The following is a 26,430-nucleotide window of genomic DNA, read 5'->3' on the forward strand; positions in this document are numbered from 1 at the left end:
AAACAAACCATTTTTCCATTTTCCATTTAATTACAATATACATCACATACATTTTCTTTGCTACTATCATCAGTCCAACATTACAAAAAAAATTGACTTCCTGTTTCCCCTAAAGCTTCACTCCTCCTCCTGAACATTATTCTGCATGTATTGTTCCCACATATTCCACATTTATTTCTATGTAATTTGCTCCTTCCCTTATTTAAAGATCCCTACTTCAGTTATTTTATCTATTACTTAAAATGCAGTTGTAGACTATTTCCATTTTCTAATAATTGCTTTTTTGGCACCCAACAGAATTAAAATTAATAAGGCCTTACTATGTCTAGGGCAATTCAGATGCTGTGTCCCAGCTCAGAAAGAATCATTTCCGTAGTCTCACCCAATATTTCTGATAAAGTACTCTGAAGGGAATTTTTTTTTAAATCTGCTAACTCATTATACGCCCAAAACATATGTTCCCAGATACTCCTCCTCCTCCAGCACACCTCCAACATTTGCTATCTACCTGAGAAAAACATTTTTGGAAGCCTACTTGAAATATAAAAATACCTATGCAAACACTTCCAAGGAAAGATTCTAAACCTTCTGGACTTGGTTGCATACTTGGGAGCCACACATATGTCTTCCAATTGTTTTCCTGTAAATTGCTTTCCCAGTCTCTCTTCCAAATCTCAATCAAGCCTCCTGACTGATTCTTAGTTATCCAAAATTTTTTAACAGCTGCTTATGTTCTAGATTCAACTAAAAACTCTACCAGAGCAGGTTTTTCCCTTAAAATTACCCTATCCCTTTCTCACTGCCTGTACCCTGAGATCAAGCCCTTGTAGAGAAGGAAGTCTCTAGCTTGCAATCCAAATGTCTCCTTGGCCTTATCCCATTCTATTACCCTTCCTGACTGAGTTACTTGTTCCCAGTAATCTTGGTTCCTTTGCCAGGTTTCTCCACTACATTCCAGCCCCCTCTTGCCTATTTTCTGTGTCCTACTTGCAGTTATCCCTACTGTCAAAACCTTTCTCCTTTCTCATATTACTTAATTCTTAGAATACTTTCTGCAGCTTTATGAATATAATATGCTGTATGGTTGTTGTTATTCTCCTTAAAGTTCAGCATCCAAAATCCCACTCCCTGTATTTCCTAAAAGCATCTAGAGTAGAGGATCAAAACTCCAAAAAAGCGAACGCTAATACTCAAAACCACACAATATCAAAGGTATGGAACAGCGATTTTTTTCCCAGGAAAAAAAAAAACTGCTGGGCCGTTGTCAGGACTTTGACGTTTCCGCCACTGTGGTGCGATCTTGGAGTTGGTATATTTAAGTAAGTGGGTGTGGGAGGTACAGCCCCCGCTTTACTTTGTCTTTGGATTTTTTTTTTTTTTTTGGAGCAGCGATTTTTTTTCCCTGGGAAAAAAATTTGCTGTTCCATACATTCAATATTGTGTGATTTCTGGTATTAGTGTTCAATTAAAAAGCGTTCGCTCTTTTGGAGTTTTGATCTTCTAATATAGACCCTTCCTGATCTTCCCCCTTGCAACATCATCATTCCTTTCCACTTTTAATTTATCATTCTGCCTATGTTATATACTGTGATTTGGGACAGGACTGAGTACACTCAGGAGGCTTTAAAACAGCTTAATGACCATGTCTCATATATCAAGCTTCCAATGGATCCAACATATGATTTCAAGAGTGTAATAGATGGTTTCTTAAAAAGAGCATCAAAAAGAGGCACTATAACCGAGTCTCTTTATAAACAACTTACAGTTGATATACCAAGGCATCAATACTTTTATCTCGTCCCTAAGATACATAAAACTTTGATAGGTACCCCTGGTAGACCAATAGTGGCAGGTAGAGGTTCTTTGACTGAACCACTTTCAGAATACCTGGAATATAGGTTGAAGCCTCTCTTGAATCAGGTTAGGGCACGTATTAAAGATACCACCCAGTTTTTATCTTTAATGGGGGATTTACAGATACCTGTGCAAGCATATATAGGGACTTTGGATGTCCAATCCCTATATACTAGTATCCCTCATCAGGGTGGTATTCAGGCCATACAATATTGGTTACTACAAGCTGGTGTCTACTCTAGGGATGATATGGATCTAATTATCAATATTCTTACTTTGGTATTAGAACATAATGTCTTCAGTTTCCAGGGTCAATGGTATCTCCAAAGCAAAGGGACAGCTATGGGGGCGACTTTCGCCCCAACATATGCTGACCTATTTATGGGTTTTTTTGAGATAAAATATATTTATCAGGCTGATTTCCCATTTAAAGAACAGCTCATGATGTGGAGGAGATACCTAGATGATTGCTGGGTTATTTGGAATGGGCCTGAGGGGGTATGGAACGAATTTGTTCAATATTTAAATAGAAATGTCTTCGGGATAAAATTTACAGGTAAAATACACCTGTTTACAGTCGATTTTCTTGATGTGCATGTTACTAAGACATTGGATGGCACAATAGCCACCACAGTACACAGAAAACCTTTTTCGAAGAACTCTCTATTATTGGCAAATAGTTGTCATCCACCCCATATAATAAATAACATACCTAAAGCCCAATTCCAACGTATCAGAAGAATTTGTTCCTCTGATGAGGAATATGATACACAAGCAGCAGTCCTCAAACAGAGGTTTATGGATCGTGGATACTCTGAACCAAAGTTGAATACAGCCTATTTTGCAGGTCGAAAGCTAAATAGAACACAGCTGTTAGAATCTAAAACTGTTAATAAAGGTAGTGATTCATCAGTAGTGAGATTTATCACCAGCTATGGGAGTAACACTTTTAAGATCAAGGATATTATCAATAAATATTGGCATATTTTTACAAGTGACCCCTTCTTTTCAGATATACTACCTGATAAGTGTAGTTTTGGTTATAGACGGGGCAAAACACTGGGTCAATGTTTTTCACGTTTTAAGAACGAAGTTCCTAGCCTAGGATATATGTCCAGTGGTCGCCCGGGTTGTACCTTTTGTGGCAATTGCAAACACTGCAAACTAGTGTCTAGAACTTCGTCATTTACATCTATAAACACTAGTAAGGTCTATGACATTAGACATCATATTAAATGCAGTAGTACTTGGTTGATTTATATGGCTGTTTGTAAGTGTGGTGCTTTCTATGTAGGACAAACGTCCTGCAGTTTTAAACAAAGGATAGCCCTTCACATTAGTGATATCAAATGTAAACGTGAAAGGAGCGCCTTATATAAGCACACTTTAGTACACACAGCCTCTCATTTTATATTTGTAGGGATTGATTTGTTACAATCTAGTGTTACAAATGTAGCTTTAAGACATCAACTGTTAAATAATTTAGAACGTAGATGGATTGTCAATCTTGGAGCATTATTCAAACCTGGGCTTAATGATCACTGGTGATTATGGTGGTCACCTTGACTTTTTATTGCATATATATTAATAATGAATTACTTGATTTAAATATGTATTTTGATTTAATAATATTGTTGGGGGTATAAGTAGGTTAGATTTTGTCTTAATGTAGTGTTATGATTTATATTATTATATAAAATTATTAGTTTAAAAATCTGCTACATGCATCAAGTTTTACTATATGTATGTGTTTATTTTATTTAAAACATATTGTGGAACACCACTAGGGGGCATGGTAAAATCCGGCTATATAAATGTATGTAATATGTTAATTCTGCACTCACTGATGACGCTCTTCGGAGCGAAACCGGTTTGGGGGATGTGTATCACTCAATAAACAAGCTTATTCCAAGCTTAATGCTGCTCGTGTCTCCTGCTTGTGCTGGAATTATCTTTTGGAGTTTTTTATATATATATATATATATATATATATATATATATATATATATATGTGTGTGTGTGTGTGTGTGTGTGTGTATATATATATATATATATATATATAGATAGGTCTATGACATTTCACCGAAAATCCATTTTGCCGAAAATTTTGACATAGGGTCCAAATCGCCGAAAATCCATTTAGCCGAAAATAGTACTGACAGTGTATATGCCCCTTTTCCCCAACTGTAGTGCAATCTCAAAGTGAGAATATTAATGTAGGTGAGAGTGTGGGGGGCGTAGCCCCTCACTACTCAGGTTATAAACTACTTACTTACCTTTGTAATAGGGACTGGACAATATAAAACAATACTAGACAATATTAAATTGTACTGGGTGGGGGGCTGTGCTCCCACACCCCCCCACTTTAATATTCTCACTCCGTGATTGCACTACAGTTGGGGTAAAGGGCATATACACTGTCAGTACTATTTTCGGCGATTTGGACCCTACGTCAGAATTTTCGGAAAAATATCACAGACATTATAAATATATATATATATATATATATATATATATATATATATATATATATATATCTATATATGGGTCCCCTTCTGTCGATCAAACTTTTATAAGTTGGAACCACATATGGCCGAGACCATATGTTTGAACTTATAAATAGTCTCATCTGACTGAATGGAGATCTCCATAAAGAGCAGAAAGGGAAGCTCTCCCATTTCTGTAATGTAGTGTGATCTCGGAGTTGGTATATTTAAGTTATAGGGGTGCAAAGCCCACCTGCTATAGATGTTTAATTTTATGTTTTTTTTGTTTGTTTTTTGGGGTTTTACAGCAGTTTTTGAACTTTTACAAGTTCGAACATATGGTCTCGGCCATATGTGGTTCAAACTTGTAAATGTTTGACGACTGAAGTAGACCCATATATATATATATATATATATATATATATATCTATATATCTATATAAAAGCATTAACCGTGTAACTCTAAAATATCCCTTCATATCAGGTAAAACTAAACCATCTGCTTCTATTGGAAGCATCATCTTCTCCCACTTAACTATTGCCCCCTTTCCCTCCTAGATAAATTCCTTCATTTCTTTACTATTGTCCTCAACTTCTCCTCAGGTTGATAGAAAGTATGCCCAACCTGTATTCAAGACTAAAAGGACTAAAACATTTTCACTGCTTGCATCTTACTATCTATAAGAGTTTTCAGTTTCTCACTTTTTGTATTATCTATCATTTAGTCTTTTTCCATATATCCTTAGCTGCCATAACAGAAGTGTTTTTAACCCATTCTCCTAAATACTTAATTTTATTATGTCCCCATAAATATGGGTATTGTTGCAACAATTTATGTGTGGGTATATAACTTATGGCTATAGCCTTTGTTTTATCTTCATTAATTTTATAGCCCTAAAAGACTTGAAATTGTCTCAAAATGTTCCACAACACTGATATGTGCTTTTCTTGGTTTATGAGGTACAAAATAATATCTGCAAATAAAGACACTTTTTCTTGATTCCTGACCATTTTCTACATGGGGTCAGGGTGTTATGCACTTGTCACCATCTCTCTCTATTCAATGCCACCCTCCTACCTTCTTCGAAAATCATGCTTGATTATCACAGGTCTTCTTTCACACATTCTAGCCACCTCTTTGCTGGATGCCCTCGTTTCCTCTTGCCTTCTTCCTGTCTGTCCCAAATCTTCTTCCCCAAATTGTGTTCTGCTTTCCTGCACATGTGCCCGGACGAGTGTAATCTGTTATCATTATCATCACATCATCATACTTATCCACCTCAGGGATGTGACTGTCATGTCTTCAGACTCCTTTAGAGCCCTCACTGGAAACTGTCCACTCTCTGTCTGGTCCAACACAGACACATCTATATATGGTTAGCTCACAAGTTGACAAATGTTCAGTGGGTGAGGATCACATGATAGATGACAGGGATCCTGCTCTCAGGAGGACATGAGACGAATGCATGGGCCCTGGAGCTGACATAAAACCATGCTCCCTAACTGCATTTCTACACCTATGTGAACAGGTCCCAAAAATTTCTAACATTTGTGAATAGTCCATACACTAAACTGTAAGACGTGACATGATGAGATCATCATCTACCTGAGTCACTAGACACTGCTGAGCCTGGAATAGGCCTTGTGATAAGGTCCTTGGCCTTTATTATGACCACCTACTGTTGGATGATCTGAGACTGCTTCTCAGAATTAGCATGCTCTGACAAGTCAATAAGGAGATAGCTAGCACCAAGCCTAAGGCGTAACCACCACCTGAAGTTGACAGCTTAATATAATGCCTTAACTAGGCCTCGTGTTATCTGTTGAAGCAAAGTGGAACAGAAAAAAAAGGTAGTGAATAACAGTCTTACAAAAAAGGTCCCCACTGTTTGATACTGTATTCTTAACCCTGAAGTAGCACAAAAATACTAATATGGATATGCAGTCATAGATTTACTACTTTTCAGTCTGTATTACACAATTATGTAAGCAAATAGCATGTCTTTACAACAGAAGATTAACTTCATTTTCACACATTGCTTTCTGGAATCTGAGAAGTTCTGGAGACAGCAATCAGCCAAGACAGTCAGTCATCAAGTGGTACTTTTTAACTGATTTGTATACGCGGGTAAGACTTCAAAAATATATATAACTAACTCTCTGTTGAGCAAGACAAGGTTTTACAATACATTAAGAAAACAGTATACCTTAATCTTGCATTTAAAAGTTAATATTTACTACTTTATCTCAATAATTCTGTGATTCCTGGCAATAAGCAGAAGTAGGCAACTTTGCTGGAGTGCTTACTTTTTCAGTTTTATGGTCAATGGGTTCATAAAAGCCACTAGAAATTTTTCAAAATGCTATTTAAATTGCATGATACAGCAGTTCTAATGCATACATAGAACATTAGTGCATACAGGAAGCTGATGAGTTCAATGCGACAGTACACTTGGTAGCAAGCCAATGACTTATATGAATAAACAAGCATTCCCCTATAAATTTCCCCCAAAAGCACATAACTTTTTAAATGTCTTACAGCAAGATTGGAATCCCTTTGGTGTTGTGAATTAAAGAAAAAAGTGCTGAACACAGGAATGTACAGACTGTCTGACAAAACTGTGAGGTATGTCTCCGTAAATTCAAATGCTGGAGAATACTGCTGAAGTGTTTGCCAGACACATTCTAAAAACAGCAAGAAAACAGGGACCTGCAAGAAAAAAAAAGTGTTAGTCCCCATGACAGGCATAATTTAATAAAGATATTCATATTTGTAATGCAAATAGAACCGTGATGACTAATGCAGCAATTATTTCAAACAGTTCAAATAACTAAACAACCTAATATAAAATTGGGTCGTGCAAGAAAAAAAGACTGCTTAGTTTGCATATGAAACTGTTGCTTTATTAAATATATTTATATTGCATTGGAATCAGGACAACAGGTTTAATACAAAACTAATTTAAAGACCTACACAACATAAAAGAAAATTGGATATCAAATTTAATACAGAATTAATTCAAAGAGCTATACAAACACTATTTAAATATCACCAATGCCAGTATTTTTTTTTTTTTTTTTTTTTTTTTACTTTCAGGATTTTCCGGCAGTAGGGTATATGGAAGTGTCACCTACCTTTGACTTCAGATCCCCTAGCTTGTTTTATAACTTTCATTTCTCTGGGGCAACATATAGAAGGGCAAGCTCTCTATATGGTCTTTTTCCAGGTGGGCCATATATCTCTAGAAAAGGTAACTTCTTGGTATACAGGCTTAGAATTCTTCATGACCTGGGAGTGCAACAGTCATGAACGGGCCATCATAGTGTGGTCAGCTGTTGGTAATAAAAGGGTAAGTGCCTAACTTACCTATACACGCTGAGTACATCAGACAATAGGGGTATGCAGGAGGCTTTCCAGGAAAAAAGTGAACTGAAAGCATGCTGACATGCATCTAAGACACCTTTCCTCATCTCATATGACTGTCACTTCACATAAACACTTGATCACTAGCCGCGGTGGTGCAGTGGTAGCATTGACGCCTCACAGCAAGAGGTTCTCCCGTTCGATTCTCGGCTGGAGTGCCTTCTGTGTGGAGTCTGCATGTTCTCCCCGCGGTCGAGTGGCATTCGAAAGACATGCGTGAATAAGTGTGCCTTCGTTGAAGGTTGGGCACTGGGCTGGCACCTCGGCACCGTAAAAATCTACTGCCAATCATTAGCGGACCGGAGTTCTGCTGTGGCGACCCCTAACCGGGAAAAGCCGAAATAAGTCATCTCCATGGGGATCACTGCTTACTGGATGTACCTCAGAGCACTCTTATGCACCCCCCCCCCCCAAGACAAAACAGCAGGTACACATCTTGACATTCTTCAATCCCCTTCCCCCCACACTGGGCTTGATTATCCAGCTTGTTTTTGCCTGGATGCCTTCTGCCCCTGTGGGTTATGATTGGGTGCTCATTTTTATCCCACATACTAAATATATGCGGTGAACTGATGATCCTCCAATGTGCCTTTGTGTGTGTTTGCACATGCACACATGTGCTTATGTGTCTATGTTTTTGCAATCTGAGATGGACTGCTGCCCTTCCCATGATCTCTTCCAGTCAACTGCTCAAATTGTCCAAGCTGATAACACATTTTATTGTGCTTAACAGCTCAATTCTTAAAGTGCTTTTCTTTTTTTAACTCAAGACACATAAAGATAAGATGCTGCTGCTTGTAATAGTCTGCTTACTTTGCTGTAACTGTCTGACAACCTCTCAGGGAAATGTCAAGGCAGGCCTTACAATGCTGTCAGTGTTCACACTTCATCCAAGACACAACAATCTTGGAGTGAGAATAATTACGTTTTGGGGGTGTGATGGGTACGGAGGGGGAGTGTCTTGCCCTTAGGGAAAAAAATACAAAATGTTGCACTTACAATGCTTACAAGCTTGAGTACTAATGACATAAGCTTTTAAGCACTTAAGTTTGTACAAATTGAGAAATTATTGCCAAGCTCGTGTGTTATGAACTTGGGTGCTCCAAGGAGTTGTAGGGGAAGCTGTCTTAAGCATTTTGGATTCTAGGACAAGCTCCTTCTCTTTTGTAATGGTAAACTGTATTAGGCAAGTAATCAGACACTGGATTAATAAAATTAATTAATTAATGAAATAGTGCAGATAAATCAGCCACTTGCAATAAATACCACACTGATCATGGTCATGCCCTTCACTTTCAGATGTTGTCACTATTGCTTTTCTCATTTAGCCTTGTGCTTCTTCTATAAATTTGAATATATGAGTTACGTAAACTATTCTTATCCTTGGACTGCACTCATTTTTAGATGCATGCTTTAGTACCGGCTAATACTGATGTGCAAGCTCCAGTGACTTGTACCATCTTGTTTCCATGTTCTTCTAGCACTTACACATAGAAATATGTGCATATCCAAGGGTAGGAGGATGGCATAATGGTTAAGGTGTTTGCCTTACAAACGGAAGGTGCAGGGTTTGATTCTCACTTGGGGTAAGTGGCAAGGCTTAAAATGGCCTGCAAAGGCAGTTAGCCTAGTACCAGCCTATGAACCTATCATCAATCAATAATGTGCTACTCTGCCACATAATAGTACTTCCACACCTCCTGATACCTGCATCCATTAATATTCAAGAAACTTTACATCATATTGATGTTATTCAGCTTTGTTATATTCCATCCCTGCATACCTCTCAACTATTCCTATTTTTAGGGGAACACTCCTATTGTTAAGCCTGATTTATGGCCACACAGGATGTCCCTATTTTCAGGATTGAGTTACCCCTTCACACAATTTTCTGAATCCCTCTCATCACACATGGTTTTTGAAGATGTCTGCTACACAGGAAACCACATTACATGACCAGCATACTAGTGGCAACAATAATTTAAAGAAACAGGACACATACATCTTACATCTTCCTTTTTAACAGACAAAAAATAACCTTGTGCGGTAAAATTTTGCAATACAGTTCATTATAGTCTACAGATATTATACTGTCTCTGTGCATACCTTTCAACCTGGAATAAAAAAAATCTGGGCAAAGGCCCATGAAGCATAGGTACAACTGGCCGGCCATCAGTCTGTACACTGATTAACATAAAATTTGCATACATAATTATGTAACCCCAACCACTCCAATGGAATTGTGGGATACCTACTTTTAAACACAAACTAAACAGAGATGTGCCCTAATGTGTTTACAGTATAAGTTAACATGGTGCAGCATGAATGTTAGTCAAGAACAAAAGGGTACTTTGGCAGCTGTTCTTTCAAACAAAATGCTCAAGTACATTTTACATTCTAGATACCACACATAGACTGCAGTAATCCAAGCAAAAAAACTTTCTCAACAGAATTTTCCACTCAGGAATGCAAGGTATCACCGGATGAAGCTAATGATTTTAGCTCAAATGTTCCTTCATTAAAAACACTTTTGCCAGTACATATTAGACATTATCCTTACAACATATGTTCATTATCCAATATCCTGCTTAATCCAGATTACGGTTGAAGGCAACTGGAAGCCTCTCCCAGCACTCAACAGGCACAAGTCAAGGCCATGAGCAAATCCTGATAATCATTAGACACTGGACCTGACTGGTTTGGCAGCTTTCAATGACATATCCTTAAACATCCACCCTTCTGTTAACACACAGCGCCATTGTCAGCCTGCCATGTCTTAATCTTAAACACCTTACAAAACTACCTTTTAGCACATGAAATCTGCACAAAGCCAAAAATACTGGATGGGGCAAATGCACAAAAATAGGGATAGATTTTAAATATTGCTCTTATAACCGTAGAAAGCTGCTAAAATAACAGGTTTTGGACTGGCATGCAGTTTCAGAAGGATATGAAGCCTAAAACTTAAAATGCCTGTGTCATTTAGTGGCTAATCTACAGCAATTTGCCAAAAAAAACCCCACAGAGGAACAGACCAAAAAATATGAGGTAAAAAATATCTAGACATTCTGAGAAATTCTGGACAGTTGAGAGGTTACCAAAGGCATACATTTAACTGGCTGTCAGGTGATGCTTCATGGTGGATGTCACATGTCAAGTCGTGAGCAAGAGGACTATTCAAATTAAATTTAAGAAAAATAAATCCAGAATACTGTCAGTCAAACATTACCTTTGCTGAACAGATAATATCTGATAAGAAGCCACGTAAGCAGACAAAGTTTAGCAAACAACTCTGCCAACTTGCATTTTGTTTACATGTTTACAAAGACCCACCCACTGGCTAGATAACTGCTGATCCTGCAGTATGGTGATGAAAGCCAGTGTTACATGGCTGACAGTAATGCCCTGAATGCAACAGAAGCAGGTAGTGGTAAGAGTCAATTTACTGCCCAGAGTTCAACATTTAATTTTATTTTACAGAGTACTGGCTGTTGGCATTCCCACATTAATGAACACAAAAATGCAGTTTAGCTAGTTATGGCTACTTATTAAAAATACTGAATGTTTCAAACAAAAGATACCACACAAAACATGGTATAAAATTTCACAGAACAGAGTTCAGTCTGAAAACTATGGCTTCTTTCATACTGCATTTTTTTTTTTTTTATCTCAAGAGTCCAGAGGGTTATTTTTCTGACAGTGCTACATGCTTTGATATGTTGAAAGTGATGGGTTGGAGAATAAAAAATAAAGACTTCATGAATGTCATGAAAAGGGTTTGCACTGACAGTATGTAATCTTGAAAACTGCACGATACATTCATATCCTTGATATGCTAATACTACAGCTTAACTGTACTCAACTTGACTAAGTACAATGACGCCATTGAAAAATGTGACTGTGTCACCACCAGCATACTATTTGTTACATAATAATCTAACAGAATTTTAAAACAACTGTGACTCTAAAGTATTACATTTGAAAAATATAAGGAAATTATCCAAGAGAAAAAGATATTTAAATGAAGTAAAGATCATTATACTGTCAAGCACAAGTAAGTACAGAAGTGGAAGCACAGATTCCAGAGATAAAGCTATTTCAGATTCTGTAATCTGTGTTCGACGACATTACAAGGGGAATGAACTGTTGACAGAATTTATATTTTCATACTTATTTCCTTATCGATGCCACTAAAATCTCACTTTGGTTCTTATTTAATTCAAGAAAATGCTATTGCTATACCTATTCAAATAATACAGAAACAAGCAGCATACGTAGGAGGAAAGAAAGAACCGAGTTCAAAACCCAGGTCAGGCTATAAAACAGTCAGGGAAGGGTATAGATATACAGTCCCTAGTTGTCCCATGCTCCCGTGTCTCTCTGCTTATTCCTGCATTGTCTGCAATACTACCGGACTGTCCCCTCATTTGCAGGTATCAAATGCAATACTATTTAAAAGGACTGAGAGTCAGACAATGTCTGTTACGCTGTTCCGTTTTTTGTTTTATTCTTCTTACCTGGAGGAGGAGGAGGAGGAGGATGAAGTCGAGCTGCCGGAGAGAAAATTTCTCATCCTGAGATAAGGATTCCTGATCCTAACTGCTATAGTGTACAATACTTAGGTTCATAGGTAGATACTAGGCTATCTGCCCTAGGGCATTTATAAGCCCAGCCAGAGTGTATTTGGCTTCCGCCTCCCTATTAGATTAGCCTACTGTGCCTCTGTAAAGTAGGTCACAGAAGGTACCCTTTTAAGATTAGTTAACTGTGCCCTCTGTCTAGCAGGGACACAGGAGAGATCCCAGGGGTGAATTTGCGATTTCCCATCCACGCGTCCAAATTTCGCTTGAAGAGGGTCAGCGAGGGGCTATGTCTAACATGAACTGGGATTCTTTTCCTTTTCCTTACCCTCCAGATCCTGGTTGGCTGGGTCTCGAGTTTTGCAGGGCTGCAGGCACTTGTTGCTCCTTCTTGGCTTGGCTGCCAATGGCAGAAGGCTGAAGCAGAATGCAGAAGTTTAACACTTTAATATTTAACTTAAATAAAGTAAAACACCTTTACAGCTCCTGTCCTGCTCCTCCTCTCTGCTTGCTATATGCTGTGCAGTGCTGCTGCCAGCTGTACGAGACTACAAGTCCCAGTCCAAATAGTCTGCTACACACGTAGTTCAACCAATGTATGTAAAAAGGTAAATAAACAGTCTGAGCCAGGACAGCCCTATTCAGACAGGCTGGCAGTCTCCCTCATGAAGCTGACATCATTGCACACGCCCTGTATGTGATGACATCAGCGACAGCTTCCAAAATAAAAAAAAAAAAAAAAAAACGGGAATTAAAGGGGCTATTCAGGAATTCATGGGACTCCATTATTTGGACCTCAAAACAGATAAATACCAAGGAATTTGGTATGGCTAAGAGGTATGTGTCTGTGACATTTTTGTCAGATTGTTTTTAAATGTGTTTTTGAGTAGTAACCTATATTCCTACTTGAAGCCGTACGATTTATGTGCTATTTGTTATTCAAATGTGGATGCTCAGATATTTTTCTGAATGTACCGTGTTCTCAGGGGCCTTTGTTCTTATTTTCAATGTTTGCAGGTGGACAGGTATGTACCTCTAAGTGTTGTCACAACCTTTAGTACCAACAAGGTCTTCATAATCCATGGTACACATTACCATCATCTTTGTGCTTAACAGCATCTGTTTTCTTCACTAAGCCATTTGCTACAAAAGATAAAAAGCAGAGGCTTCTAACTGAAGGCTTTCTTCTATTAGTCATCTAATGTTACAGTTCATTTAACAAACCCATCTTTAATAAAGAGCAAATGTATCCTAAAACAAAGTCAAAATTCCCTGATGTCTTGCAGTCTGATTCACTCTGCCTGCAGATTTTACATCACCTTACCTCTTCCATATGTCACTGACTCTGGATGATCTGTATCTATTACAGTTTCCTGTCCAGCATCATGTTAGAGTGACAGATTGTTTTCAGTGTTTTATCTGAAGCATAGTATGTAGCCAAAGTATCTGACACTAGCTATAACGTCATCTTAACAGAACCAATAGCTAAGGTAAACAGATATACATCAGTGTATCCATTCAGGAAGACAGTGAAGGCTTCAGTGTAGAAAATCTAATTCAGAAATCACTACAACAGGATAGAGCAAAGGACCTCCAAATTAAGGGGAAACCAGTGGAATGGGAAGCAATTGCTCAAGTGCCATATGAAGATAGTTTGGAGCTTTCCACAGGAAACCAGTACAAATGTTCACTTGAAGCTGGACAGCAAGGGAAGGAACAGGAAACTGTGGAAATTCTGACACAGTCAATGTTGAGAAATGATAGGCCAGTGAGTTCCCATATGACAGAGCAATGGATGGCAGAGGATGAAATTGAAGAGAATGTGCCACAGGAAGATGCAATAGAACTTTCTATGGAATGCTCGCAGGAAATGGAAAACAAAAAATGTGCCCTCAATTTAGAAGAAAATGAGCTATGAGAAGAGTTGCTTGATTTAATAGAGATAGATGGACATATTAAGAGGAATGAAAGAAATAGACTGCAAAAGGTCAATAAAACCCAAACAGTCAGAAGTCTGATAAAACAAGTGAACACAGTAATTAGGACTGTCCATAAATTAATAACTGATAAAGTTCTACCACAAGAACACAGGATAGTGAGGGAAAGGAAGGGGAAAAATCGAACAACATCACAGAAGTAACGAACAGAGAAAACTATAAAACAAGACAAGAAGTGTCACTGATAGAAGAGTATAGAAGAAGGAACAGATCAACAAATATTTAGAAAGACAGACATAATAAAAGCAATGTGCAGTATTAGAACAGATCAGGATCTATCATGCACTATCACAAATAAACTAAAAAATTCAGCACAGGCAGAAAAACTGAGAATATACACAGATAAAGGAAAAGTACAAAATAAGCAATTTATTGATGACCCAAAAAAGTGTTATACAGAATTGGGAAACAAGGTAAAAGGAATTGCAAGACTGTCAAAAAAAGAAGAAATATATACATTTTGGATAAGTACTTATGAAGAGCTGTGGAACATAAAGATGCTAAATGGAATGAAGAAGTAAAAGGAAGAATAAGAAGTTTAAAGGTACAGGATATGAAATGGGATGAAGTAACAGAGAAATTGAAACAAAGTTAAGAAAAGCCTCTAATTGGAGAACCCCAGGCCCAGATGCAGTACCTGATGTTTGGTTAAAAGCATTAACATCTTTGAATGAAGATTTAGCCATGAATAAGAACTATTTATATTAGCACCCTGAATAGACACCATCCTGGCTAACAGGAAAAACAATGCCCCTACTTAAGAGTGAACCTGCAAGCTGCCCTAAAAATTATAGACCAATAACTTGCCTTCTGACAACATATAAACTATACTCTGGAATTGATGTCGACAGAGTTTATAGTCATTTAGAAGAAAACTCAATTATGTCAGTAGAACAAAACAACAATAAAAGAAAGTCATAAGGAACAAAGGATCATATGTTGTTAAATAAAGTCAGTGGAGAACTGTAAAAAGGGGAAGAATCCAAGTAAGGCATGGACTGACTACAAAAAAGCATTTGATAGTATCCCACATTCATGGATAAAGGAGTGGTTAAAATGTATAAGATACACCCTACACTGACTGAATATGTTACAGTGACCATGAAACAGTGGCAGACCACTTTGCAATTAAGCCATGATAAAGGTCAAATTATTATCCCAGGGATAAAACTTCAAAGGGGGATATTCCAGGGTGATGTCACCACTGCTATTCTGCCTTGCCCTTAACCCATTAAGCTGTCTACATAACAGCTTAGGCCATGGCTATAATTTGGCTCCTAAAAAACAACAGTGTAAAGACCTCTCATCTCCTCTTTGTCGATGATTTCAAACTGTATAGCTCACCAAATGAGGAAATGAAAGTACAACTGCAAGTTGTCAAAACTTTTTCAGATGATATAAGAATGTCATTTGGTCTTGATAAATGTGCAAAAGCAACCTTTAAAGCAGGAAAACTGCAGCACCAAAAAAACACCAGTTTGGGACAAGAATGTCATATAAAAGAATTTGAGCAACAGGGTGTGTATAAATATTTGGGAACTGATGAAGGATCAACAAGAAAACATGAACAAATGCAAATAAAACTTAGTAAGGGATATTTTAGAAGACTTAATCGTGAAAACAGCATTGACATCTAGTATCAAAATTCAAGCTATGAACCAATTTGCTCTTCCTCTCCTAACTTACAGTTTTGGAGTGATTGACTGGCCCCAAAATGTGTTGGATAGATTAGACAGGAAAACAAGGATGCTTCATGCTCACCAAATGATTTATAAAAATCAGTGCATACCAAGATTATATATTCCCCATTCCAAAGGAGGTATGAGCCCCTTTGAAATTGATTACATGTATAAATCTGCAATTGTGGGACTGCATACATCTGCTAACCTCACAAGACCTAAATGTAGTGAAAGTTTTGAAACATGAGGAGAATAAATCTAAGATGACTTCCCTGCTTAGTCTAGCAAAAGCACATCAGTTTCAAGCAGGAATGGAAATCAAACGGGTCAATATCACATAGTCGAAGTCTTATAACTTCGAACATATAATGCTTGAACCATTATGTACAAAGTTACAAAACTTCAACTATGGATAAAAAAAAAAAAACAACGGAAAACAAAATAAAGTGTTTTAAAGAGGGAAGCAAGCCCCCCCTGCACCCCTCACGTGGGTGGCTGCATCCCCCGCTACTTAAATATACCAACTCCGAGATCGCACCCCATTGAATAAAAGGGAATCCTCTGCTTATGGAGATTTCCATTCAAACACTCAAACTTTTACCAATTCGAACTTATGGTCTCGACCACGAGGTTCGAACTTGTAAAAGTTTGACTGTGTGATAGGAACCCAAATCAAACCACAAGCAGATAAAAATGAGGCAGCAACTGAATGTGCCAAAAAACAAAAGAAAGAATGTAAGGTGAAGGACCAGATGAGAAGGCAAGAAATATGGAAAATACATAAATATAGTTGAAAGTATAGAGAACTTCCGGAAGAACCTCATGTTGATTAGGATTGAATGCAGGAATGGTTAAGAAGAGGCAAATTCAACACAAGAGATGAAAGATTAATACTGGAGGCCCAAGATAGTGGGCTACATACACGTTGGTTTACAAAGTCCACTGAACATGTGGGAGAAACAGACAAATGTAAGTTTTACAAAATAGAATTGGAAACAGTAGCACACCTCATTGCTGGTTGTGACATACTAATGGCAGAAGGCCTGTATAATGAAAGGCATAATAATGTGGCAAAGACTGTTGCATTGGGGATTGTGCAAATATTATGGTACTGGAGTAGCTGAAAAATACTGGAAACGTAAGCCACAATGCATTATAGAAATTATGAAGTCTACATCATATGGGATCACCCATTACCAACAGTTCAAAAGATAGATGCCAGAAAACTGGATATAGTGGTCCATGAAAAGAAGACAAAAGTAGCACTGATCATTGAAATCGCCACACCCAGTGACCACAGTGTCTTCCATACAGAGAGACAAAAAGTCATAAAATATCAGGATTTGCAGGCAGAAACAACAGCAATATGGAAGAAAGATACCAAGATAGCTCCAACAGTAGTAGAAGCAATGTGTCTTATAAAAAAGAATCTACAATCGCATTTAGATATGTGTAACTCTGTACGAATTGCAGGAGGAGTCAATACTGGGCACACTGCAGTGCTGCAAAGAGCACTTCTGAGTAACTTCAAAGATTGAAACAATACTAATTTCATGAACTTCAATCATACTTTGGCTTAAGAATGGGGTCCATTCCCATCTTGGTACTAGAAACCCACTAGATTTGGAGAAATTAAAAGAGATATTATTATATTCATAAAGTGGCAGAAAGTATGCTAAGAACTAAGTCGACATGGGAACGGAGAAAAGAGGTTCTGCCAATAGGGATGACTGCAACTAGGGGTAAGTAGAATAGGCAAGAGGGCTGGAATTTACTGGAGGAAGCTGGCAAAGGAACCAAGGTACTGTGAACAAATAATTATTAAGTGAAAGGTAATAAAATGGGAAGAGGCCAAGAAGGCATTTGTTTTGCAAGCTATAGATTGCCTTCCCTATCAAGGACTGATACCAGAGTATAGACAAAGAGAAAGGGATATGGGAATCCTAAATGAAAGACCTGCACTGGCCAAGTTTCTAAACAGATCTAGAACAGAAACTGCTGTTAAAAAAGGAATAATTAGTAGTGCACATAAAATATTGCATGACAACTATAAGAAGCAATTGGAAGTAGTCAGAAAAGATCGAGAAGAGAGACTAGATAAGATAAGCAATTCACAAAGAAGCAATTGAAGGGCACATATATGGCTCCAAAAAAAAAAAATCTTGAAAATGTATGATTTTTTACTTGGAAGTGTTTGTATAGATACCTTTATACCCCAAGCAGAGTCCAAAGAATTTTTCCTCAGGTAGATGGCAAATGGTGGTGGTGTAAAGGCGAAGAAAATGTAAAAATTTTTTTCTTCCGATACAATGACAATTCAATAGATACAGTGGATATAAAAAAGTTTGCACACCCTTGTTAAAATGCCAGGTTTTTGTGATATAAAAAAATTAGACCACAATAAATAATTTCAAAACTTTTCCCACCTTTAATGTGACCTATAACCTGTACAATTCAACTGAAAAACAAAGAAATCTGTTAGGGGAAAAACATATAAAAAGTAAAAAATGTACAATGCGCTGGTTGCATAAGTGTGCACAACCTTAAACTAATTCATCTTGGGCACACAAACACCATCAATTAAAGAGACTCTGATTAACCCCAAATAAAGTTCAGCTGTCCTAGTAAGATTTTCCTGACATTTACTCAGTTACCTACTACAGCAAAAGCCATGGTTCACAGACAGCTTACAAAGCATCAAAGAGATCTTATTGTTGAAAGGTATTAGTCAGGAGAAAGGTACAAAAAAATTTCCACAGCATTGGACATACCATGGAACGTGAAGACAGTCATCAAAAAGTGGAGAAAATATGGGTCAATAGTGACGTTGGAAAGAAATGGATGTCCCTCCAAAATTGATGAAAAAACAGGATGAAAATTGGTCAGGGAGGCTGCCAAGAGACCTACAGCAACACTGAAGGAGCTGCAGGAATTTCTAGCAAGTACTGGTTGTGTACTACACGTGACAACAATCTCCCATATTCTCCATATGTCTGGACTATGGGGTAGGGCTGCAAGGCAGAAGCCTTTTCTTACACAGAAAAACATCCAGGCCCAGCTAGAATTTGCAAAACAATACATCAAGTCTCCCAAAAGCATGTGGAAAAATGTGTTATGGTCTGATGAGACCAAGGTTGAATTTTTTGGCCACAATTCCAAAAGGTACGTTTGGTGCAAAAACAACACTTCGCATCACCAAAAGAACACCATCTCCACAGTGAAGCATGGTGGTGGCAGTATCATGCTTTGGGTTTGCTTTCCTTCAGCTGGAACTGGGACTTTAGTCAAGGTGGAGGGAATTATGAACAGTTCCAAATACCAGTCACTTTTGGCCCAAAACCTTCAGTCATCTGCTAGAAAGATGAAGAGGAATTTCACCTTTCAGCACAACAATGACCCCAAGCATACATCCAAATCAACAAAAGAATGGCTTCACCAGAAGAAAGTTTTGGAATGGCCCAGCCAGAGCCCAGACCTAAATCCAATAGAAAATCTGTGGGGTGACCTGAAGAGGGCTGTGCATAAGAGATGCCCTCGCAATCTGACAAATTTGGAGTGCTTTTGCAAGGAAGAGTGGAAAAATATTGCCAAGTCAAGATGTGCCACGCTGATAGACGACCCCTACACAAGACCGAATGCTGTAATTAAATCAAAAGGTGCTTCAACAAAGTATTTGTTTAAGGGTGTACACACTTATGCAACCAGAGTATTGTAATTTTTTTATGTTTTATATTTTTTCCCCTAACAGATTTGTTTTTCAATTGAATTGTATAGGTTTTAGGTCCCATTAAAGGTGGGAAAAGTTTTGAAATTATTTATTGTGGTCTCATTTTTTATATCACAAAAACTTGGCATTTTAACAGGGGTGTGTACACTTTTTATATCCACTGTATGCTATAGAGAAGTGCTGCATTTCCGACATTAAGACTAAAGAAAAAACTTAAGCCTCCACCCCTAAAAGAAAGAGTGCAAAACAACTTGGCAAACTGAATCATTCTAATGGCCATATAGGCCCACTGTCAGTGCTCATCAATACAAGGTTCACAGGTGTGCACTAGGCTAACAACCACTAGGTCCTTTATAAACCTATCTGTGCAACCCAATTGTCCCACAAGTTACATGTTTTAAATGTCTATATAGGAGATGATTATTGGTTATGACATGATTTACTGACTGCCTCTGTCCATCAGAGACATGGGTGCCAGACCAGGGGTGAATTTTCAATTTCCCAGCCAATGGTCCAAGTTGTACTTAAACAGGGTTTGGAATGGAATCCGTTTCACATGGATGGGGAGCCTGTTCCAGAGTAAGGGAATTCTGTGAGATATATCTGTCTATCCAATATGTCCTATTTATGTTGCAAGTAAAATTTATGTCTAGATCTAGTAGTTCTGATGGTGTTTGTTTTGCAAATGTGCAAAAGGTTCGTCAGAACGGGGGTCCAGCGATGCCTTGTATGCCAGGCAAATGTCACCTTTCAGCAGTCTGTAGGAGTTACTGCATGTGTCTGGTCAGGTACATACCAAAGAGGGCATTATACACAATGATGGGTCTGATGAGGGCAGAGTACAGCAGTACAATGACCTCCCTGGACCTATATGCCATGCACTTATAAGCTGAGCAACATAGACAAGGATTTCCTTACTACCTTGGATACATGCTGGTCGAAGGTCGAGTTACTGTCTACATGTATTCCCAGATCTCTGACTAGTGGGTCAACTCTTAGGGGTCTTTTGTTGATAATGTAGTTTCCTGGGGTGGCCAGATCCTCAAAAGGTACTATAATGCATTTCTTTACATCGAGTTTTAAGCCATGGCTTTGGCACCAGCCATTTGTCCATGTTAGACCCTCTTGTAAGATGTTAGTGTCTTGGGGGACTCTATGACTGCTTCTGGTTTGCAATCATCTGTAAACTTGGTCAGCCAGAGGCATTTGACATTAGTCTTTATTTCTGAGAAGTAGATGCCAAACAGGAGTAGGCCCAGCACAAAGACCTTGAGGGACTCCACTGGTTACTGGCCTCTTTGAGGAGGTGGTCTTACCAATCCTAACTTCCTGTGTCTTATCTGTGAGCCAACTGGCTTTCCAGTGTGTTATATAGGGGTTCGTGCCTAATTCCATAAGTTTGTAAACAATGTCAGAGTGGGGAATTACATCATATGCCCTATTAGCCAGGTCAAGGAAACTGTTTTACCCTCATCATTTGTCTTGGTGACCTTTTGAAGAGCACCAGGCTCAGTAGGCATGACCTTCCTTTGACAAAGCTAAAATGGGATTGATCCTGTGTCTGAAGGTCTCCTATGACAACTTTCCATGGCTTTGCATACAAGACTAGTCAGACTAATGGGTCTGTAGTTTCCAGATCTGTTGACAGTCTGCCCTTATGAAGAGAGATGAGTGTGACAGCTCTCCATTCTTGTGGCATGAAGCCTGTTTTAAGACGCAAGAGTTAAATGGCAACTCCAGTGGCCCTGATAGGTCATGTTTTTGACTATTCAGGATGTATCCTGGGATATTATTGGGGCCCACTGAGGCTGTGTTGTTAGCCTTAGCGAGCGCAGCCAGAAATGCTTTCTCTTTATAGTTGGAGGGCTTACGCTTGAAGGTGTTTCTTGGTAAGTGATTGTGGGTGGCTGGGGGGGGGGGGTAAAGTTTGTAATGAATTCATCAGCCAGCACATCATTTTTATTGCCTAGTTCAGTAAATGCGACACCATTAACCACCAGCTCAGCACACTGCTGTGAGCTGCATTTACGGTTTCTGACATAGCTGAAGAAGGCCTTGTAGTTGTCTTTTGCCTGGGAGGCTATCTTGATCTCAAAATTGAATTTATTGGACTTAATTAGCCCTCTTACCTGCCTCTATTTTGATGAGAGCGTTTTTAACTTTATGATATTACATTTCCTGATTTCAGCCATGATTTTTTCCTTTTGTTGTATAACCTGTTTAATCTGAAATACCACCAGTGTGATTTGTTTTTGTAGTTAGTTTTAGGCTTATTCCTGATAGGTACAGAAAGCTCTATGCAGCCATTGACATGACTGTACAGTTTCTGTGAACAATTCTGCATAGACTTCTATGTTTTCTGGATTTGGAGGGGCACTGAATTTTGACAAAATTTCACTTAATGAATGGTAATTTGCCTTGGAAGCATTTGCAGCATTCTTTAATACTTGGGAGTATGAGGTTCATTACACTGGAACCTCTACTGGGCATATGCACTGACTACACATTGGAACCTATATTGCGCGTATGCACTAACCGGTTAATGCTGCTTGTATTTATGAAGTCCAGGAATCTATGTGCCTGCAGATTTCAGGCCATGGAGGAATCCTAGATCAGAGTGCCAATTCACAACTGCATTTTTCCCTTTTTTGTTCTGTATGAATACTGCAAACAACACTTTCAGAGACAAATGAACTACAGTTTTAATTGTTGTAATTCTTAGATTAAAATGCACATTAATGATTTTTATACATATGGCTCTGTATAAAGAGAAAATGTAGATTTTTTGTAAGTTGAATCTAAACCTATATGCACAGTAAGGATGATATGATATTGTATTAATACATTTTATTTTATTTATTTAACATTTGTTTACCACGAAAGTTAGACTTGGAACGAAGCCAGTTTTCAGTGGAGGCCCGGGGAGAAACACTCCAGATGCATGTCTTTGAAATGTGGGAGGAAACCGGAGCACCTGAAGAAAAACCACGCAAAGACAGGGAAGACATGCAGACTCCGCACAGAAGGCACCCCAGCCGAGAATCGAACTGGAAAACCTCTTGCTGTGAGGCAACAACACTACTGCTGCACTACTACGCCGTCCAAATAAAAGAAACAAAAAAACAAAATATTAACTGTACCTTCAGTATGTTCCTAAAATATCATAACAGTAGCTCCAGCTCATTTTGTACAATGATTGTCCTACCGAGCCATACAAGTACATCTCCTACAACTGTGAAAAAGTCAGGCACATTGTCCACAAATGAAAAATTTGTGATTATTATTTTTTCTACACATGATTCTCATCCTCCTTCACACAGACTCGTACTGTTCTGCACAGGCCAGAGAAGGGACTGTTTAGCTATAATCAAGAAACATCTATCTGTGTTTGTTCAATTTCATATACATATGGCTTGTCCAAACAAAAGATAGCCACTTTCTGACTGTGCTCATCTCTGATGTCTGACTGTGTTGCAAGTGAAAGAAATAATGTCCACAGAAATGTATTTCACCTTACTCTCACATGTGCAATGCCACTAGCTGGCAAGCCATACTAGCAATTGCTTAACAGTGTTCAAGTACAAATCCCTTGCTTTTCCAGTCCCAAAGACAGCTACTTTTTCACTGTATATACCTTTGATGCTTGTGATCAACCTGAAAAAAATAACGGTCACAATAGTGTACTTTAACTTGTTGCTCTCATAAACATTCTGTGCCATTTCAATGATTGTTTAACACTGATCAATTAAATGCAGTGTTCTTTGCTTACACACAAGCTCTGCCACCCAACCTCCCACCCTCCAAAAAAGTATGCTCTATAAAGCACCATGTCATAGAGGGACAAAACCCTGAGTATTACCTGGGTGACTGGTTTGATTAGTGGCTTGGGCAATGCACAGCTGTCAAAGGGGTAGAAAGACAAGAATTATAAAACAGTGGTTGCCCAGCTTTCTGTTGGAGGACAAGGTTGGGCAGGCAAGCCCATGGTGCACATTCTGTGTTAGATTTTCAATTAGAGATCAACGGATACTCAAATGTATTTGTTGCAAACGGAGTATTTGAGGGTTACATCATGTGTGGAAGCAGATGACATCCCTAACATCAGCCCACAGCATTGTGTTCCACTGGATGTCTGCAAATGCACACAAAGGGAATTATAGGGTTGAAAAGTAAAAAAAAAAAAACTATCTCCCCTCACAAGATGGCATCACTCCCAACATGCCATACCCTAACCATGAGTTTTTTAATCACACATCATAAAACTCATCTGTAGAACTTTATATTACAATAAAAATAAAATAATAAAAAAAGTATATAAGCATTTGTTTCTCATCTCAAATACATTTATATGTGCATTTATGCATTTATAACACAAAGGCAAAAACAAAAGTCACATCTCCCCTTTCTTGCTAAATACCATCTTCCTTCTACCATAACCAAAATGTTGGTACCCTATTGTAATTCTGATACTAATGATTTTGAGTCCCAGAGTTCTAGAAAAACTAAAGAACAGTTAATCTCAAATAAGTGATGCTCTCTTTTTAAATTTAAGCTGCTCATTTGTACCCACCCCACACCCTGGTTAGTCATACATATATAACAACAATGAGATCAGCACACCTCAAAGAAAATGGAATATTCAAAGACAGAGTGATCTTGGACTTAGTATGTACAAGTCCATATTTTCACACATTGTTTCACTATTCCAGGACTTGAAACGAGTCTATGAATTACAAACAGTGACTCCAAAATCTCAACTGCCTTATCACTTTTCATATTCTCCTTTTTATTATACAAAATAAAACCAGGCTCCCAACACATTTATCCACTTATTGAACTTCCATAGCCCACTCTGTTTTATAATCAGCATACAGAATCATGTCTATATCAAAATGTTTAATACATGCTACTGTATAGACATTGTATATTTTCTCCCAATACATTCTCATTCAACTACATAACAAAAAATGTTCTGCAGTCTCTTCCATATTATAGTCTGTTAAAGGGCTTTTTCTTCTGTCATTTGCTGAAGTCCTAATGCTTAACTTTTTCAAACCACAATTTCCTCCAAACATAACAAGGAATGAAGTACCTTCAGAACCATTCAAGTCTGCAAATCTTACCACCTCACATAGCACTAGGGGTCCCAGTGCCATGGATGTTGAGCACATAAAACAGGCATCTACCCAGACAAGTACTCTAGTCATAGGCAATTCCACTGCAAGACATACTGATGCACCACTCACCAGAGTGAGTAAGGAAAGGGTGTCTGTCAATTGCTTGTCTGGTGCCAGAATTTGTCAGATCACACGCACACATACTCAAGTCCTTAAACAGCAAGTGTCAATATGACTCTGTCATAGTATGTAAGGATGTAAATGACTTGGGTCACAACTCTCTGGACAATACAAAGAGACATGATGGAGCTCTCGGACTGGATGTCACATGCAGGCAATGACCCTCGCACTAGGGTTGCCACCTTTTCAAATGGCCAAAGTGGGACTTTTTCGGGACACACATCAGATTTTACAGGCTGACACATACCCACGGTCAGTACAAAGGCTAGAACTTAACTTTTTTTCCTAAATAAAATTTATTCTTGTAGCAGTTTAGTTGCTTATTATGTTTCTTGTAACATTTAGGTATTTTAGATACAGAAATAACTATTTTTATGCAACTATTACATAAAATATGGGACATAATTATGTCCTACAATCTCAGGACATTTGCCCTTTTAATATTTTTTGTCAGGACACAACTGCCCAAAGAGGGACTGTCCCTCTCAAAGTGGGACAGGTGGTAAATCTACCTCGCACGGAGCAGCATCCTATTTCCCCATGATATTGCCTCAATACAAACAAAAAATAATGGACTTCAGTAACTGGTTTACCTTTTGGTGTCACTCAAAGGGATAAATTATTTGTCAGGCTGGGAGGACAAGATCGCCAGGCCATGCTCCTTCACCAGGGATGGCCTGCACCTGTCCTCACTAGGCTTTTGAATACTGAATAAAACACTGTCCACCCCCCATACTGCCTTTTTAAGGCAATGCCAATCAGATAAACTTACCAGCATAATGAAACAGGCAAAGGAAAATACGAAGCTGCTACTGATTAATTCTAGGAGCTTAAACAAGAAACTCTACTTCCTGAAAGTCCTCCTCATATTAGAGGATGCTGACTTTTGTGTAGCAACTGACAGTTTTAATCAGTGGAAAGTAATCCAGCTGGTCAGGGAAATAATGTCTTCTACACATTTAGACCACCTACTAAACAGGAAGGGAAAAAAGGTGGAGATGCCTCAATCTTTCTCGAGAAGAAACTCCCATTAATGTTGATAAAGCAGCATGATGCTCAAGAGCATCTTCATGTCCAGCTCATCACCATCAACGTTCCCTACCATATTATAGCTACTTACAGAACACCTTCTATTACCAAGGAATGTCAGAGCACCTACTTACACAAATTTAAGACATTTAGCATTAAACCCAACACCACATTTCTGGGAGACTTCAACTACCCAGCTATAAACTGGGACACATACAGCACCAGTAGTGTGCAGGCCCAGAGATTCCTGGACTTTAACACAATTTGCACCAACTAGTCAGAATACCCACTTGGGTAAACAGCATCCTTGACTTAGTCCTCACAAATATAGGGGAATTATGCCCCATCTCTTGTAAT

General features: G+C 38.3%; 1 protein-coding gene across 1 annotated transcript in view; it reads right to left on the reverse strand.

Annotated features, from left to right (window-relative positions):
- The window catches only part of MTMR12 (myotubularin related protein 12), a 1,177,010-nt gene that overhangs the window by 128,193 nt on the left and 1,022,387 nt on the right, over positions 1–26,430 (reverse strand). The window contains exon 14 of the mRNA XM_044073440.1: positions 6,864–7,050. Coding sequence (XP_043929375.1) covers positions 6,864–7,050 — 187 coding nt within the window. The remainder of the gene's footprint in view (positions 1–6,863; positions 7,051–26,430) is intronic.

Source organism: Protopterus annectens, chromosome 1.part1, assembly GCF_019279795.1.
Source record: "Protopterus annectens isolate FY-2018-M chromosome 1.part1, PAN1.0, whole genome shotgun sequence".
NCBI lineage: Eukaryota > Metazoa > Chordata > Ceratodontiformes > Protopteridae > Protopterus > Protopterus annectens.